At 41.8% G+C, this 15706-nt stretch overlaps 1 protein-coding gene across 1 annotated transcript in view; it reads right to left on the bottom strand.

The window, feature by feature from the left end:
• Positions 1–15706, bottom strand: part of LOC113027114 (protein arginine N-methyltransferase 8-B) — a 31937-nt gene that overhangs the window by 6196 nt on the left and 10035 nt on the right. Inside the window, exons 4-8 of the mRNA XM_026176641.1 lie at positions 9316–9379; positions 5887–6029; positions 4694–4781; positions 3370–3485; positions 150–300 (exon numbers count right to left, since the gene is read on the bottom strand). Of these exons, the coding sequence (XP_026032426.1) occupies positions 150–300; positions 3370–3485; positions 4694–4781; positions 5887–6029; positions 9316–9379 (562 nt within the window). The remainder of the gene's footprint in view (positions 1–149; positions 301–3369; positions 3486–4693; positions 4782–5886; positions 6030–9315; positions 9380–15706) is intronic.

Below are 15706 nucleotides of genomic sequence, written 5' to 3'. Positions count from 1 at the left end.
GTCTTGATGATGACCAGAAAGTTTAATTGTCACATTAATAGATATAATGCAGCTCGATTACTGAAGCTGTGCATAAACTGGCAAACAAACAGATAGATGAAGAGGCCTTGTACAGAATATGAAGTAAGCAGAAGTGCTGGGTATCTTACCTGTGGAAAAACCTGTCTTCTTGTGACACTTAGTAAATTCAATGTTAAAGTAAGTGACCAGTGCGTGGATGTAGTCATTCCTCTGGATCTGCAGGCAAAAAGATGATGTGAAGGACAGGTCCTCAGGTTTTACTGTGTAGATGTCCACTTCCTGTAAAAGTAAAAAAAAAAATTTTTTACATAAACAAATGACAAGTTTCTTATGTGAGTCATTACATTAAGTTCTCCCTTTCACTGTGATTCAAAGAAAATTCTCAGAAGTGTGCTTTTAGAAATGTATATGAATTCTTTAATAGAGCGCTTTGCTCTTACCTTCACCGGACCTTTTATTTATTCACACAACAAGAAATTAAACCTACCAGTTTTAAAAGGCTGTAAAAAATAAATCTGCAATACAGCGAGGAGAAAAACGACCAACATTAAGATGGAGCCTACAGGAAAGCTTCCACTTGGGTGGCTGTAGCTCAGGAGGTAGAGCAGGTCACCTACTGATCAGAAGGTCAGTGGTTCAATCCCTGGCTCCTACAGTCTGCTTGTCAAATATCCTTGGGCAAGATACTAACCCCAACTTGCTCTCCGATGCATCCATATGAATGTGTGAGATTGGGTGAATGAGGCATGTTGTATAGAGCGCTTTGAGTGCTCCGTGAGAGTAGAAAAGCGCTATATAAGAATCAGTCCATTTACCTCCACAAGTAGAAGCCAGTAACCGCTGTGTAGGATAGACAAGAAGAAGGAGCTGTGCCCATACTTGTCATGATCCAAGTGTTGGGGATCATGTCATGCAAGGCTCTACAACCCAAGTCTATAAATGTCCCCTGATTCCAATCAATTTTACAAGGTCTCCCATATCATCCCAGTGAGTCATGCTAAGTGTGGAGCACGTTCCTCCTGATTCTGGTTTACTGTCAACATAAAGAATTATCTATGATTACTGCACAACGTAGCAAAGCTTACCTGAAACCTGCTACCACAGCATAAACATGAAGGCATTTCACGTGGCATCAGTGCTAATAGATATTCACTGATGGCTTTGGTGCCAGATGCCACATTTGCTGCAGAGGAATGAGCCTTATGTTTGGTGACAATAAAACACTGCAACAATAATATCAGATTTCCCCGGCTGTCTTTAAAAAATAATTAATCCCATAAACACATTTACGAGATGTTTACTGTGGTCATGCAGTATAAACTTCTCAAAGTCACATTTCAAAGTTTAAGACAGCAATATACTGCATTGCAATGTTTATCCTCTAGCAATTACTCCTAAGGCAAAATAAACATTTTAAGAGCACCATCATACAGGTTGTTTTCTTCACGATCATACTTGCTAATGATGCTCCCCGAGTATCGTTACAGTAGTTTTCAGTCAAGGTTTAATAACACGGGGTCCTGTACGTGCTACTCCTCGGTTATACAACTTTAATGAGGTCAATCAGTAATTCATTTAAAGTCAACACAGTGACTTTGAATGGATTTGCATGTCTTTAAAAGGCCTTACACCATTAATACCACTCTTTTCAGTGTGGTATCAATGGTGTAAGGCCTTGATATAAAAACAATCCCAGAGGCAAAACAACCCTATTCCCATCAGCCTCACACACTTTTTATCTCAAGGGCTGTCTGCCTAAGTCAGCTTATACAGAGGGGGAAAACTGAAACTAAAAAACTAAGCTGCAGTGATTTAAGTTACTGGAACTACTCATATGAACAACTAGTTTGCACAAGAAATATTGAACAGACCTTTGCTTTGATTAAAAAGACTAACATGCTTATAAACGCATGGCACAACACAGAAGAGCCACGTCAGCAGGACAAGACTCGGTTGTTCACCTGCATCTAAAGGACAAAGGTCACTCCTTCGAGGATGCCAATGTTCACATTTTGGACAGAGAAGACAGATCCATCCATTCAAGAAAGAGGAGTGAAAGAAGCCATCCATGTCCATCTTTGAACAGAGGCGGTGGCTTACGACACCAACTGTCTGCCATCTGGAATCCAGTTTTGAGATCCCTTCAGACACCATAAGGCCCAATCACATCCTGGGCCATTTGACCTCAGGAAGTCACATGATAGGGTGGCGCTAGGCTTCACCCAAAACCTTGGCTGATTGTGACCCACACCTGTTTTCACACCTTGGCTCATGTGATTAGGTAGAGCAGTGGTCCCCAACCTTATTTGCGCCACGGACCGGTTTATTCCCGACAATATTTTCACGGACCGGCCTTTAAGGTGTCGCGGAAAAATACAACAAAATAAAACTAGTACCGGTATGATAACAAAATAACGCTGAAAACCGATAAAAACCCTGAAAAGCATACATTTCACACCTGAGCCTCAACTCTTGCGGCCCGGTACCAAACGACTCACGGACCGGTAGAGGATCATTAAGGGGTCCATGACTCTCTTGGGGGGACACTTCCATAGGGCTTAAATCTGGGACTCTACACCAATTGCTCTTAGAACTGAAGAAGCTTCTCGGATGAGAGTTGAAACATCTTCAAGGAAACTTAAAGAAATCCAGATGCTTTTCTTTCTAAGCTATTTAGACTAGGATGAGCTGGATGACTGAGAACCTTCACAGAAAAGAAATCTCACAAATGTCTGTAAGGGCAAATGGGATGCCTGCGTGGTAATAGGACTGAAAACAGCTGAACTCAAAGCGGTGAGGAAAGACTTGTAAGGTGACAAAAGTATGAGCTAAAAGGGGAACATGAAAGAGGCAACACTGAAATGAAGGTATAACCGCACAACAATATTCCACCGGGACAAAGGTGAGACAGGGCAGAGCCATCTAATCAAGGCCAGCGATAAGAAGGTCACTATGACAAGGAGCACAATCAGGGAGACTAGACAGACTGCTATTGGCATGCATGGCAGTGTGATCAGGCAAATAAACACAGAGGGAGCCACAGACAGAACATCGAGGTGGCACTCATAACAGCCCCGGTATGTTAGACAATACGTTTGCCAGTCAAACAATGTCATTGGGTAGTTAATCAGTAGTTAACGTGCAACCCTGGTGTGTTTTACCAGGTTAATTATGTCACAAACAGAACTGCTAAACTGTATTTCCAGAGCAAGAAATGAAATCTGAAGCTCAGAATTGGCATTAAACCCTTTTTATTGTTGCTTCAGTTAATAATCAGCAATGGCAGCGCTGCATATTGGCTGATCAGGCAGTGAACATTACCCATGAGCCAAAATATGATTCACTAACCTTGACCAGGCAGGAGTTGGTCACCACCTGTTTGGGGTCTACTACGTCCACCAGGGGTTCCTTCATGGCCACATTACGGATACACGTCATGTCAAAGCCATACACGTTCTCCCACCCTGGTAAATACAGCGTCACAAAATGATTTGTTATCACATTCTAAACATATTTAGAATTAATATTTTTTTCTGTTATATTTGCTCCAAGTTTCTATTTGGTTTATAGAGCCGGCAAAAGCCACAGGATATGTAAACATTTGGACTGAATATGAAAAAATAAATAAATAAAAATCTCTGGTTGGGGGCTTTGCTCGTCCCAGAATAGTCTCATCTAAGATCCTAGAGAGATATATCCTGACATTTTGGAATGATTTTCATTTTGACAGATGAAAGTCACATTGTATATGGCGATGAATTGTCAACATGAGCCCCTTGAACACAGGCAGCATTCTTTCCCTGAATATCCTCGTTGCGCAAGTGAAATTGGTGCATAAATTATTCACAAAGCACCTTAAGAGAGTGTGTGAGCAAACATCTCTGTTGTGGCCCAAGAGGCAGGGAAGAACTACTTGAACGCGCTGAAATACTGGTGATAATGAACAGGTCACAAACCCCCGGGGGCTTTTGTAATGCTGTGTATTTGCATTTCCTGCTGCCCACTTAACTTACTCTGCAGCCCAGAGAAGCACTAATGACTGCAGGATGCTCTTAGAATGCTGGAGTGCTACAGAAAGGCACTTCCAACTGAGATAAAGGTCGTCTTTGGCTCCGTGCCACTGGAAAAAGTTTGCCGTCAATATGTACACTTGTCTCAGCGTGACTTTGTGCATAGAGCACTTCAGAGCCACAGCAAGCTTAACTGAACTAGCCAGACATAAGAAGACCAATATGATATGATTGGCTAGATTTTATCTGGTGCACTGTGGTTGTATAATTTCCCAGATGTATGGAGGAGTGTGAGTAGGAGGCCTACTGACAATTGTGTTGTCATTTTCGGTTGTGCGCAGACTTTATGCTGCTTTATGTCCAGCAGCAATAAATCGGCCACAGTGCTCCTTGCAGGGTTTATACAGGGGATCATACAGAGATGGAGAGGCTTGTTGACTTATAATATCAATTATCGCGCCCAGTCTTGTACCTCAGGAATAGTTTAAAATTATTTGCAGAGCTGGAAAGGCTGTGTGTGTGTGCCCACAGTGGAGAGCAGAACGTGGGTGTGTTGATGGTGCTTTCTGCATCCATCCAGCAAGTCGTATTTCTGGTTACCCACGCTATGTACAGGACAAGTAAGTGGCAAAAACATGATTTTGGCATTAAACTGCACTTACAGTGTATTTTGAAGTCTTTGTACTGCCTGTCCTCTATGGCCACCACATACAGGGAGGCCCGGTCAGGAAACATTAATCCACCAGGTTTCTGGAAAAAAACCCAGAGATGAATTAGGAATGCATCGAAACTGCAAAACGTTTGACCAAAATAAAATAAAATTAACTGAAAACTAACATGTAGATCTTTTTTTTAAAAAATAAATAAATAATAATAATAATAATAAACTTTATTTATAAAGCACACTTAAAAACCAAGGGTATGCCAAGGTGCTTAACAAGTAACATAGAGAATAGAAGGAAGATAATAGAAATAGGACCAAAGCAACAGGTACAGAGCAAACAAGAAATTAAATGAGCATAAAAGTGCATAATATAAAATCATAAAAGAAATATTAACTAGATGGAAAGGCAAGATTGAATAAGTGGGTTTTTAGTTGTGATTTGAACAGTGCAATGGAATCAACCCGGGACTTCAGCCGAGATCTGTTAACAGCGAGTGCAGACAGCTGTGAGTGTTATTAGAAATGTAATCCTGAATCTGTTCAACTGTCCTAACATTTGAGAATATTATAATTCCAGCTTTATACTTTCTGTGTTTTATTACTTTAAACATTTTGTGTCGGTGGTGGTTGCTTGGTTTGAATTTCGTAGTTTCTGAGGTTCTTCTGTTGTTCCTCTGTGTAAAGTTGAGAGTTTTGTGTTTATTGTATTTTTTTAGATTCGTGCTTTGACTTTCAAAGTTCTGATTACATTGTTGTCTCTTGCTGATTTACTTTGCGGCTTCTAGTCGTGAGTTTTAGTTTTCTTATGCTTTGTCTTGCTTCTGTTTCTGTCACACCTCCCTCCGTCTCAGACTGTATTGATGCCTCGGTCCCTTTTGTTTCCTTGCCTCTTGTTTAGCGTTAGTATTCGTGTCTCCCTCGCTAATAAAACATTTTACTTTGAAGCGTCTTATGTGAGCTTCCTGTCTGTCTCCCCCTGACTTCACGATTGTTTTCACCTGTGTCCCTAATCTTCTCCTTTCCATATCATCTGTTAATACTCCCTGTTGTGCTGCTGATATTTTCTTCAATGATCAACAGCTCGTGTTTATTTAACTCCATCTGCCTACGTGTTCTTCATAAGCGTATCAGGTATCTTGGTGACTTGTGTTGTTGTAGGATACACAAACGCACACAATCCAGACGCCTTACCAGCCACTTGTCTCTGGCAAAGATGACAGTGTTGAGCATGGATTCATAGAAGAGGCAGTAGCCCATCCATTCAGATATGATGATGTCAACTTTTTCAACAGGAAGCTCCACTTCCTCAACCTTGCCTTTGAAAATGGTGATAACTGAAACACACAAAACATTTTAAAACCGTAATATAATAAAGTTTAAATGAATCTTTAAGTCTTTACAATAACATGTGGGAATTCTGGGGGCTAAAAAGTATAAGGTAAAGTATATTTTAGGGGACGTATGAAAGTTGTATTATTAGTTGTTTGTTACTTTTATTATTATTAAAATTATTATTATTATTTTGCTGGGTGAAGGAATAGCTGCACCATCTGTTAAACCACTTCCAACAAAAACGTAGTTTATTACTAGTAATTTTAGAAAAGAAACTGTGAGTGGTGACACACCTGTTCATGCTTTGTAGGCTAACACAGCAGCCATTGTGTTGTTATGAAAATGAAACCAGCTGGGGACTGCGGTGGAGGAGTCGATCTTCGCCCTGCCTGAGATTAGCTGACTTCAGCTTTGTTTGTTCTGCTTTGGAAAGAAGTGACTGAAGAGTTTCCCTGATTATACAGATGTCTTCACAATGACACGTCAACCCTGTTACTCCAACTGCTGATTGCTTATTTGCTTTCCAGAACTCAGTAAACATACCGATAACTCTTTTCTTCGGATACTTAAGGATACTTGTTATTCATAGGTTTAGAAATAAACGGGGCATTTGCTGACAGGGTGGTTTATAGCTCCATTATCTGGTAGGTGCAGAGTCAGGGGCTTGGCAGGAAATTTGACGCACAGCAGGTGCTCTGATCATAACATACACTTTGAAGTTACACAGGATGGAAGCATATTTCTGCTAATGAATACAAATGAGTCAGTGTAAAGAACAATGATGAAGGAATGTTTTAAACATACTCATCGTTATTATTATTCATCATACAATATTTAACCTAGCCTATTGGTACATGCAGTGTAATTACACTCTATTCACTCATCTATTCAAATCATTGAATTCAGGTGTTCCAATCACTTCCATGGCCACAGGCAGTGTTGGGGAGTAACGGAATACATGTACCGCCGTTATGTATTTAAAATACAAAATATGAGTAACTGTATTCCGTTACAGTTACCGTTTAAAAAGGTGGTATTCAGAATACAGTTACTTTGTTGAAATAAATGGATTACACTGCGGTATTTTCCCGTTTCATATTGTCGCGGGTCAGGACTGTTTGGGTTTTGTTTGTTCTGTTGTTCCAGGCGGCAGCGTTACGGTTACCATGGTTACAGGGTGACGCTCTCTCTCTCTCTCTCTCTCTTTCTGCGACTGTGTGTTTCCTGGGTGAGCGAGCGCCTTTTTGTTGTTGTTGTTGTTGTTGTGCTAAGCTAATAGGCAGAATGTTACAGGCATAGCCCTAAAGAATGTAGCATCATGGGCAGTGTAGTCCGTGTTGCAGGGAGAATGGACTGTCATACCCGTTATGAGTCTGTGAGCGCGAGGAGGGAGAAAAAGGAGAGTGGAAAACTACAAGTTGTTATCGAGCAAAAACGGGAGCTGGAAGCATGTAAATATAATAATAACCACTGCAGCCAAGAAGAGTGCCTGACGAGCCCAGTTGTAAGTAAGCTATTAAGACTCGACTGTACACCGTGTTCGTGTTTGTTCCATTGAAGAAGCCTTTCAACCCCTCTCTCTGTCTCTCGCTAGCAAATTTGACCCAGACAACAAAGTAAAGCTATTTACTCAACACGAACCCGACGTATTAGCCAGAGGTCCCTTTACCACGGTTCGGAGCCGCGGACCTTCAGTAATAGCAATAAATCTTTACATTTAATACATTACAAAATACATTTTGGGGCATGTATTCTGTAATCTGTAGTGGAATACATTTTAAAAGTAAACAAAATGTAATCAAATGGAAAAGTCTCTTTTTAAAACTTGTTTTATTAGTTTTAATCTTTTAACTTTATGCATCAAGCAAAAATGTAATTATCTGCAACATTCTCTGACTGGAAGAAATTTGTTTAATATTTAAACCTATTTTCTGCACATTCCAGCACATAATTTTTTTTTTGAGTGTTTACACTCAGTCTTTCAAATAGATGCAAGTAAAACACAGCAGAAAATAAATAAAGTCAAAGACTCAGCGCTCCTTTTGCTCTAGTTTCACCTGTAAAGCAGAAGTTGGGTAGGCGGAGGTTTACCGTGGTGCAGGTGTGCTGCGGTCAGTGGAAGAATCCGCGAGTTTCTCTGTGAATTTCCCATTATGTCGTTGCGCACTCGGTGCTTGCTTGGAAGTTTAGGGGTTTTTTCGCTGTAAAAAGACGTTTTCTTCCCACGCACAGCGGACACTAATGGTTTTGTCACTTTTTATGGAATCAAACTCAAAGTAAGGTCAGTACTACCCAGGATGTGAGTGGGCGTTAAGGCGTCTGGGAAGGGATCTCAAAACGTCCCAGACGCCTTAACGCCCACTCACATCCTGGGCCATCTGATTTCAGGAATTCGCATGATAAGGTGGGGCCAGGTTTCACAATGAACACACCCGAAACTCTGGCTGATTGGGACCCACGCCCAGTTTCACACCTTGGCTCAGGCGATTAGAGGATCATCAGGGGTCCTTTTGTCCCTCTGTGGGGGGAAACTCCCACTAGGTTTATATCTGGGACTCTCCACCATTTGACCTTAGAACTGAAGAAGCTTCTCGGATGAGAGGTGAAACGTCTTCAAGTAACTTAAAGAAGTCCAGACGCTTCTCTTTGCAAGCTCCTTTGACTAACTGTAATCTAATTACCGTTTTTGCAATAGTAATCCCTTACTTTACTCGTTACTTGAAAAAAGTAATCGGATTACAGTAACGCGTTACTGCCCATCTCTGGTTAGTGGTATTACAATGAAGTAGTCACATAGTAGTAGGCCACTTAAAATCACAGCAGGTGCTGAGGTGCGTAGTCCACAGAGGTCGCTAGCTTTCTGCAGAGTCACTATAGACCTCCAAACTTACTGTGGAATGTGGAGTGGATTGTGTTTTCACGGCCGAGCAAATGCTTTTGGCAGCACAGTTAAATTTTTAATTGGACATTTTATTTTAGATCAAATGAAATGCAAGTCACAGCACTTAGACAGAACCAGCAGTATATACAGTGTAACCTAGTCAACGAGCAGTGAGTTTGCAGTGAGCAGTTTTTTTTAATGTGAAAAGATTTGTAAGTTGATCATCTTTACATATTAGCAGTGATCCTGGACAGCTGATCACATCTCTTCTTGTTCTCTTCTGCCACTCCTCCCTCTTTTATCTTCATTCACTATCATGACTTTAACCTACTTTACTGCTCTCTTCACTGACGATGGAGTGCATGTGTCATCAGAATTGTGAGACGAGGAACAGCTGCAGCTCTTACCGCTGTCAAGGTGGTTGGACTTGATGATCCTCTCGGAGTACTCCGATATACTGGAACACTCAATCTGGCAGAAAAAAAGAAAAGCTATTTAAGTGAAGAATCTCACAGACACTTTGCCTGTACTCACAATAACATGACTTCACTTATAATGTAGGTGATTTTAAATATTACTGCCCTACTGATGTTGCCTGGGAAGCCCTGGAGCCAAACTACCGCATGTTACGTTGCTGTTGCAGAAACTGGAAACGTTACATGCATACTCCATGATAAATTACAAAAGTAGATAGAAAATAAATAACAAACTTCTAACAAAAAATTTATGAAACTCTTGAATCCGTTTAGTCATGCAAATACAGATATATTACATATTGGCAACAACAATAAATCAAAGCATAAAACCAAAAAGCTTCAGTTTCATCCTTGCGACTGATACTGTAACAGCAGTCTGGCGAGGAAGGAGCGGATAGCAGGTCCAGCATTTGTAGAGGTTAGCCAGATAACTCGAAGCCAGTCAGTTAAATCGAACAACAGATCTTTATTTGTTGTTAGCAACATAAGACCATACAAGCCAGGTCTCCACGGCTCTACATACATGCACGGAGATCGGTAGTCGCCGGTGCCAGCCCGTTACAATGGTGAGGTCTCTCTGAACAGACACATGAGCAGCATGTAACGGCTGCCACTTTACTCACACACACTGGCTGTGCTATACCACAATAATAAAGGTTGTTACAATATGTCATTTTGTGTGATATTTTTAAAATTGTACTTTAGCAGCATTTTCCAAATGTAACTTGTTAAAGTTGTGCTAATTTTTGTGCGGGACATATTTCCAGAGTGTAAACAAACACTTAGCACACTTTATTTAGTCTCACACACGCGAATTTAACTGAAAGCAGCACCTTTTATTACTGGAAAAAACTAACATTAAATACAAAACTAAACTAGAAATTGGAAACAAGAAACTTCAACTAGAAAACAAACTAGGAACTGTAAACTTGGAAAAACACAGCACTGTGAGGGTACGACGCGACAAAGGGCAGCACAGCTGGGAGTAATCAGACCTAACGAGACAAAGGAAGCAAAGCAGAATAATTGACAAAGGACACAGACTGTCAAAGTAAAACAGGAAGTATAACACAGAGACGCAGACTTGACACTGAGACGGAGACACGACTGACTGGAAAGACAGAGGGAACACGAAGACAAGTGTGACAAGACGAGGGACACGAGAAAGCCAAAATCCTAGCACTAAAAATATAACACAAGCACAACCAAAACCCACGAATTACTATAATCAAAGAATATAACTGAAACATCTTAATCTATCATTTAAAAATGACCATTCCAACCTTTTTGGATTTGGTGGAACTGTTCATAGAGTTTCATAATGTAACAAGAAAGCCCAACCTCTTGATGCACTGTTGCAAGATGGCACAAGTTCGTGTAGACAAGCAGTTTGTTCCACAACAAAGCAGTGAATTGTCTAGGATTATTATATGTGTCCACCACAGCTAATAGCTGATCAAAATTTGATCACACACAAGGACACTTTTTTCTTTTTAAACTTTAGAATATTGTCTGACACTTACAGACACTGACAGTGACTTTGGTCACACTGACATTGCTATACTTGATAATCACATTTCACCATGTGAGTTGAGATTAAAAACAAATACAGAATTGAGACTGAAATTTGAATCATTGCTACAGGCAGAAATGTCTGTGTAACAGTGTAACCATCCATAAAGCTGTCTGGGGTAAAAACAAGGTCATCCTTGTTTAGTATCTCTAAGCTGATGCTGCGCATTCGACTCCTAAATAAAACAGAATAAAACCCTGAAGGCTTTCACCTGCTTTAACCTGGTTAAATTTAACCTGGTCACTAAACCTGAAAGAGTTGTTAACCTAGTCTCTGTAATACTAATAACAATAACAACAACAAAATCAACTATGGATGTGTGTCCAAAGGACTGCAGTCCTGTATGGGGCATGGAAAGTATTTCACTGAGGAACACAGAGTTCAAGATGAGGTGTAAGGTAGAAAGTCCAGTAGGTCCTGTGGAGCAGTGAATGGGTTGGTAGGTGAGAATTTTTTAGGAAACACTTAACCGGGAACCAGTGCATAAAACTGGGGGTGATACATTTTTCTTTCTTTTTCTGCTCTTGACGAAGGTGGTCGCACTTTCCTCCTCCTCCTCTCCCTTAGCTTCCCTGCTTAGCCTCTTATGTCCTTGTCTAGTCTCGTGTTTTTTGTATTAGTTTTCCCTGGAACACTCTCTCACAGTCTGTTCTCTAAAACCTAAAAGAGGAATTATGGATTTGATCAACTGGTCCCTAAATGCAATTGACACCCCTTTCTCAACGAGAAGTTTGGGCTTGGGTGAGCCTGAGTGCTGAAGATATCTACCTATTCGGAACCATGATAAGAGGGTTCTGGCTGATTGGAGCTGGCTTGGCCCTGACTTATCGAAGAATTAAGAAAGCAGAACCGGCTGTTCAAACCCCCACAAGGCTGCCCGCTGGGATTGAAACGATGGGAAGAGGCGTGAGTTTCTCAAAATGGGCTCATTGAGTGCAGCACGGATAAGATCTTGGAGAGGCTGACGGCTGCTGTGGATACTCAGAATAAGACCTCTGAGCGCAAATTGGATGACATCTTGGAGCAGCTCACTGTGGTCGTGAGTTCTCAGAATCGGCTCTTTGAGCACAAGAATGACAACATCGCAGAGCGCAAGTTTAATAACATCATGGAGAAGCTCACGGCTCTCGAACGGGAGATTGAGAGACCAGTGTTGGACTGTTAGAACAGCTTTGAAATTCATATGAGTTGTTCGCACTAAAGTAAAAAGTACCATCACTTCATGCGGATACCCTTTCGGCGCCAGCTGCGGTCGCAAGGCTGGAGCCCAACAAAACACCCTGATAACGACTGTGTTTAGTCTGTTCCTTCCCATTCCATGCAAGGCCACCTGGGTTGGCTGGAAGACTTTACTTAGCCTGGCAGGGCGAAGGACACTGTCTCAGCTGAACTATGGACACACACACACATACATATACACTAATATGCACACACTCATCCCCCCTCCCGTTCCAAACGCCTTCGATGCTTGTTCCCTCCTGGGAACACGGCGGGTCTGAGCCCGCGCTGGAATGGTAGCGCTGGGCAGGATGGCTGCTGTGTTTGCTTCGGATTACTCCTCACCCCCCACCCGACTCTGTGGCTAGTCATGTGTTCCATAATGTTGTGCTGTGGACATTTATGTGCAGAGGAGTTTTTTTGTTTCCTGTTCTCATGCTGTCCTCCCAGGAGCCCAGCATGAGTAGAGGTGTCACGGTTTGCGGGGGCAAGCCGTGTGGAATATATTTAGGACCAAAAGGCGGCAGCTCTGGTGCAGGTGAGTGTTTATTAACAACAAAATGCAAACAACAAAGGAGCTAGGAACATGAAACTGAAACCTAAATTGGAAGTCCGAACGTCCAGCTGTGGGGTGGCGCGCTTGCGGCGCGATTGGCGTCTCCTCCCCGCAGACGGCTCCGACGGGCCGGGCAAGATCACATCCGGCGAGTTGGGCAGCGAGGCAGGAGTGGCTGAGAGAAGGTGCGGTGTGAGCCGGAGAAAAGCCTGCATGGTCGGAGGAAGCGAGTCCAATAGCCATGGCAGGCCGGAAAAGAGTCGTTGCAGCCGGTCTTCTGCTGCGCGGCGAAGCTCTTCCGGGGGATGTTCCAGCCATAGGCTAAGAAGGATCTCCACATTATATGTGATGTCGTCCTGGAGCTCCTCGGACGGATTTACTGCCGCTGGGTCCATGGTGGCTGGTTCGTTCTGTCACGGTTTGCGGGGGCAAGCCGTGTGGAATATATATAGGACCAAAAGGTGGCAGCTCTGGTGCAGGTGAGTGTTTATTAACAACAAAATGCAAACAACAAAGGCGCTAGGAACATGAAACTGAAACCTAAACTGGGTAAACTAACAACACAAACCAGAACCGAAGATGCAGGGAGATCCGGAGAACTATACACGGAGAGACGCAGGGAGACCGAGGGGAAACAACACAGACGAACCAGCAACTACTATGACAGAAGACACAACTTAAATACACTCAGAGAACACAGGGGGATTACCAGAGGTGTGGACTCGAGTCACATGACTTGGACTCGAGTCTGACTCGAGTCATTAATTTTATGCCCTTTAGGACTTGGACTTGAAAAAATGTTCTAAGACTTGTGAAACTTGACTTGGAACTTACAACCAATGACTGGACTTGAAGTTGGACTGAACGGTACTTAAAAAGACTTGATATTTTACCCCAAATATAAAAATTAACATGCATATTATATAGAGAAATGAAAATGTGACGTCATTCACGGGTAGAACCGCAAAGGTTCTGGGACTCGTGGCAAGAGGTGTAGCGCACGCAGCTTTCAATTGAAATCAGTCACACAGCGATAAAAAGAAACACAAAAATGTCAAGAAGCCGTTGTATTATTAACTGCAATAGCCGGTCGCATGACAGCCACGGGAAGCCGACGGGTAAAGAGATCGGTTGTTATCGGATTACGTCGTTGAAGAGAAATTGTTCGAGCCATGTTTCCGAAGTAACAAAGACCCGACGGATGGCCTGGATTGCAGCCATTCAAAGATCAAATATAACGTCCTAGAACACTCCAGCTCACAGGTTAGTCTGCTCCAAGCATTTACACAAAGGTCAGTCTGCTGTTGTAGTTAATGCGTCATTTTTCTTAACATAATTGGTGATATAGGTTACAAGCAAGTCTGGCGCTGAACAGAAATTGTCGCGCTATGCTCCTTTATTTATTGTGCATAAATAGTGAATTATCCTGACACAATATTGCGTTTCGCTTCTGTTATTATGGTACACTGACAAAAACACATACTTTTATTCACAGGATAAAACAGGTTTTTTGTATCACTAATTGCCCAGTACGATTACAGCATACAGTATTATTGTCACTGCTACATTTCTGTGATGGGTACCAGAAATTATTTCCACTACTAATTAATTACCGTTGAGCTCAAAGGTTATATTAATAAACGGTTAACGAATGTGTATTTATGAAGACGATTTGTGAGACTGGTAAACTTATGATACGTACGATGGTCTTTCGTTCTACACGGTGCATTTCAAGGTCCTGCACCCATCCGTCGGTAAACTGTACCTGGGCTTGTTGCAGTGACCTGAAGTTACTAAACTTCATGAGTGTGTGCACTCACTCCAAGAACCGTATGATTATAAATATGCATATAAATATGCTACGATGAGATAGCTGACTTCATCTAACTAGCAAATGTTGTCCAGGCTACGTTGGTGATACAGTTTTTTTTAATGTGTATGATATTTTTGTCATGCGATTTTAAAGCCGGTCCTACAACCACATCCAAGAATAACATGCAGCGTATCTCAGAACTGTCGGTGAAAATTATTCTTGGAGCTAGGTTTAATTGAGCTGCATTTTAAAGAGGTGCAATTTCACAATTTGTGTATATTTTCTAAGTTCACTATTTTGTCATGTGTTGAGAAAAACACAGATTTTAAAATTACATGGTCTAATATTTACATTTAGCATAACTGCAACATTATTTTTTCGTTTGTTTTTTTTAAAGACTCGAAAGGACTTGAAATTCAAAGTTTCAGACTTGTGACTTGACTCGGACTTTTACACCAGTGACTTGAGACTCGACTCTGACTTGCCTGACATTACTTGAGACTTGACTTGAGACTTGAGGATAAAGACTTGAGACTTACTTGAGACTTGCAAAACAATGACTTGGTCCCACCTCTGGGGATTACATACAGGTGGGGACACAGCTGGGAGTAATTAACATGACGAGACTAGGGAGGCAACTGAAAACACTCACATAAGACACAGACCTTCACAATAAAACAGGAACTTACACATGAAAGGACACAAACTAAGAAACGCGGACTAGATACAGGAACACACGGGCAGAACAGTAAACACTAACCAGAGGAAGAACAGAACCAAAATCGCGAAGAGAAAACACAAAACGCTGGGTCAAAAGGACCCAGGATCATGACAAGAGGTCTCTTTTTTTCCTCTTGTACTTTCCCATTGTAGCGTATAGTTCAGTGTTTGTTTTCAGTAACGCTACCGATCTCCGACCTGTATCCCCATGTGATGTCTGTGTTGTGTGTGTATTTCACTGCAGGGCAACCTGCACGTGGCGAATAAAGCCTTGATTGATTGATTGATTGATTGATTGATTGATACATACATGCAACATACTGCAGGTGTGTGTGTGTGTGCGTGCGCAGGGCTTTGTTTGCAACCCAAACAGAACACTACCGTAGCAGTCCATGTCAGAGGTGATAAAAGCATAAATAAGAGTTCCAGCTGCTGAATGAGA

The sequence above is a fragment of the Astatotilapia calliptera genome, chromosome 7, assembly GCF_900246225.1.
Source record: "Astatotilapia calliptera chromosome 7, fAstCal1.2, whole genome shotgun sequence".
Lineage (NCBI taxonomy): Eukaryota > Metazoa > Chordata > Actinopteri > Cichliformes > Cichlidae > Astatotilapia > Astatotilapia calliptera.
Note: the sequence above shows the minus strand (reverse complement) of the source record. Positions and strands in the feature narration are given on the sequence as shown.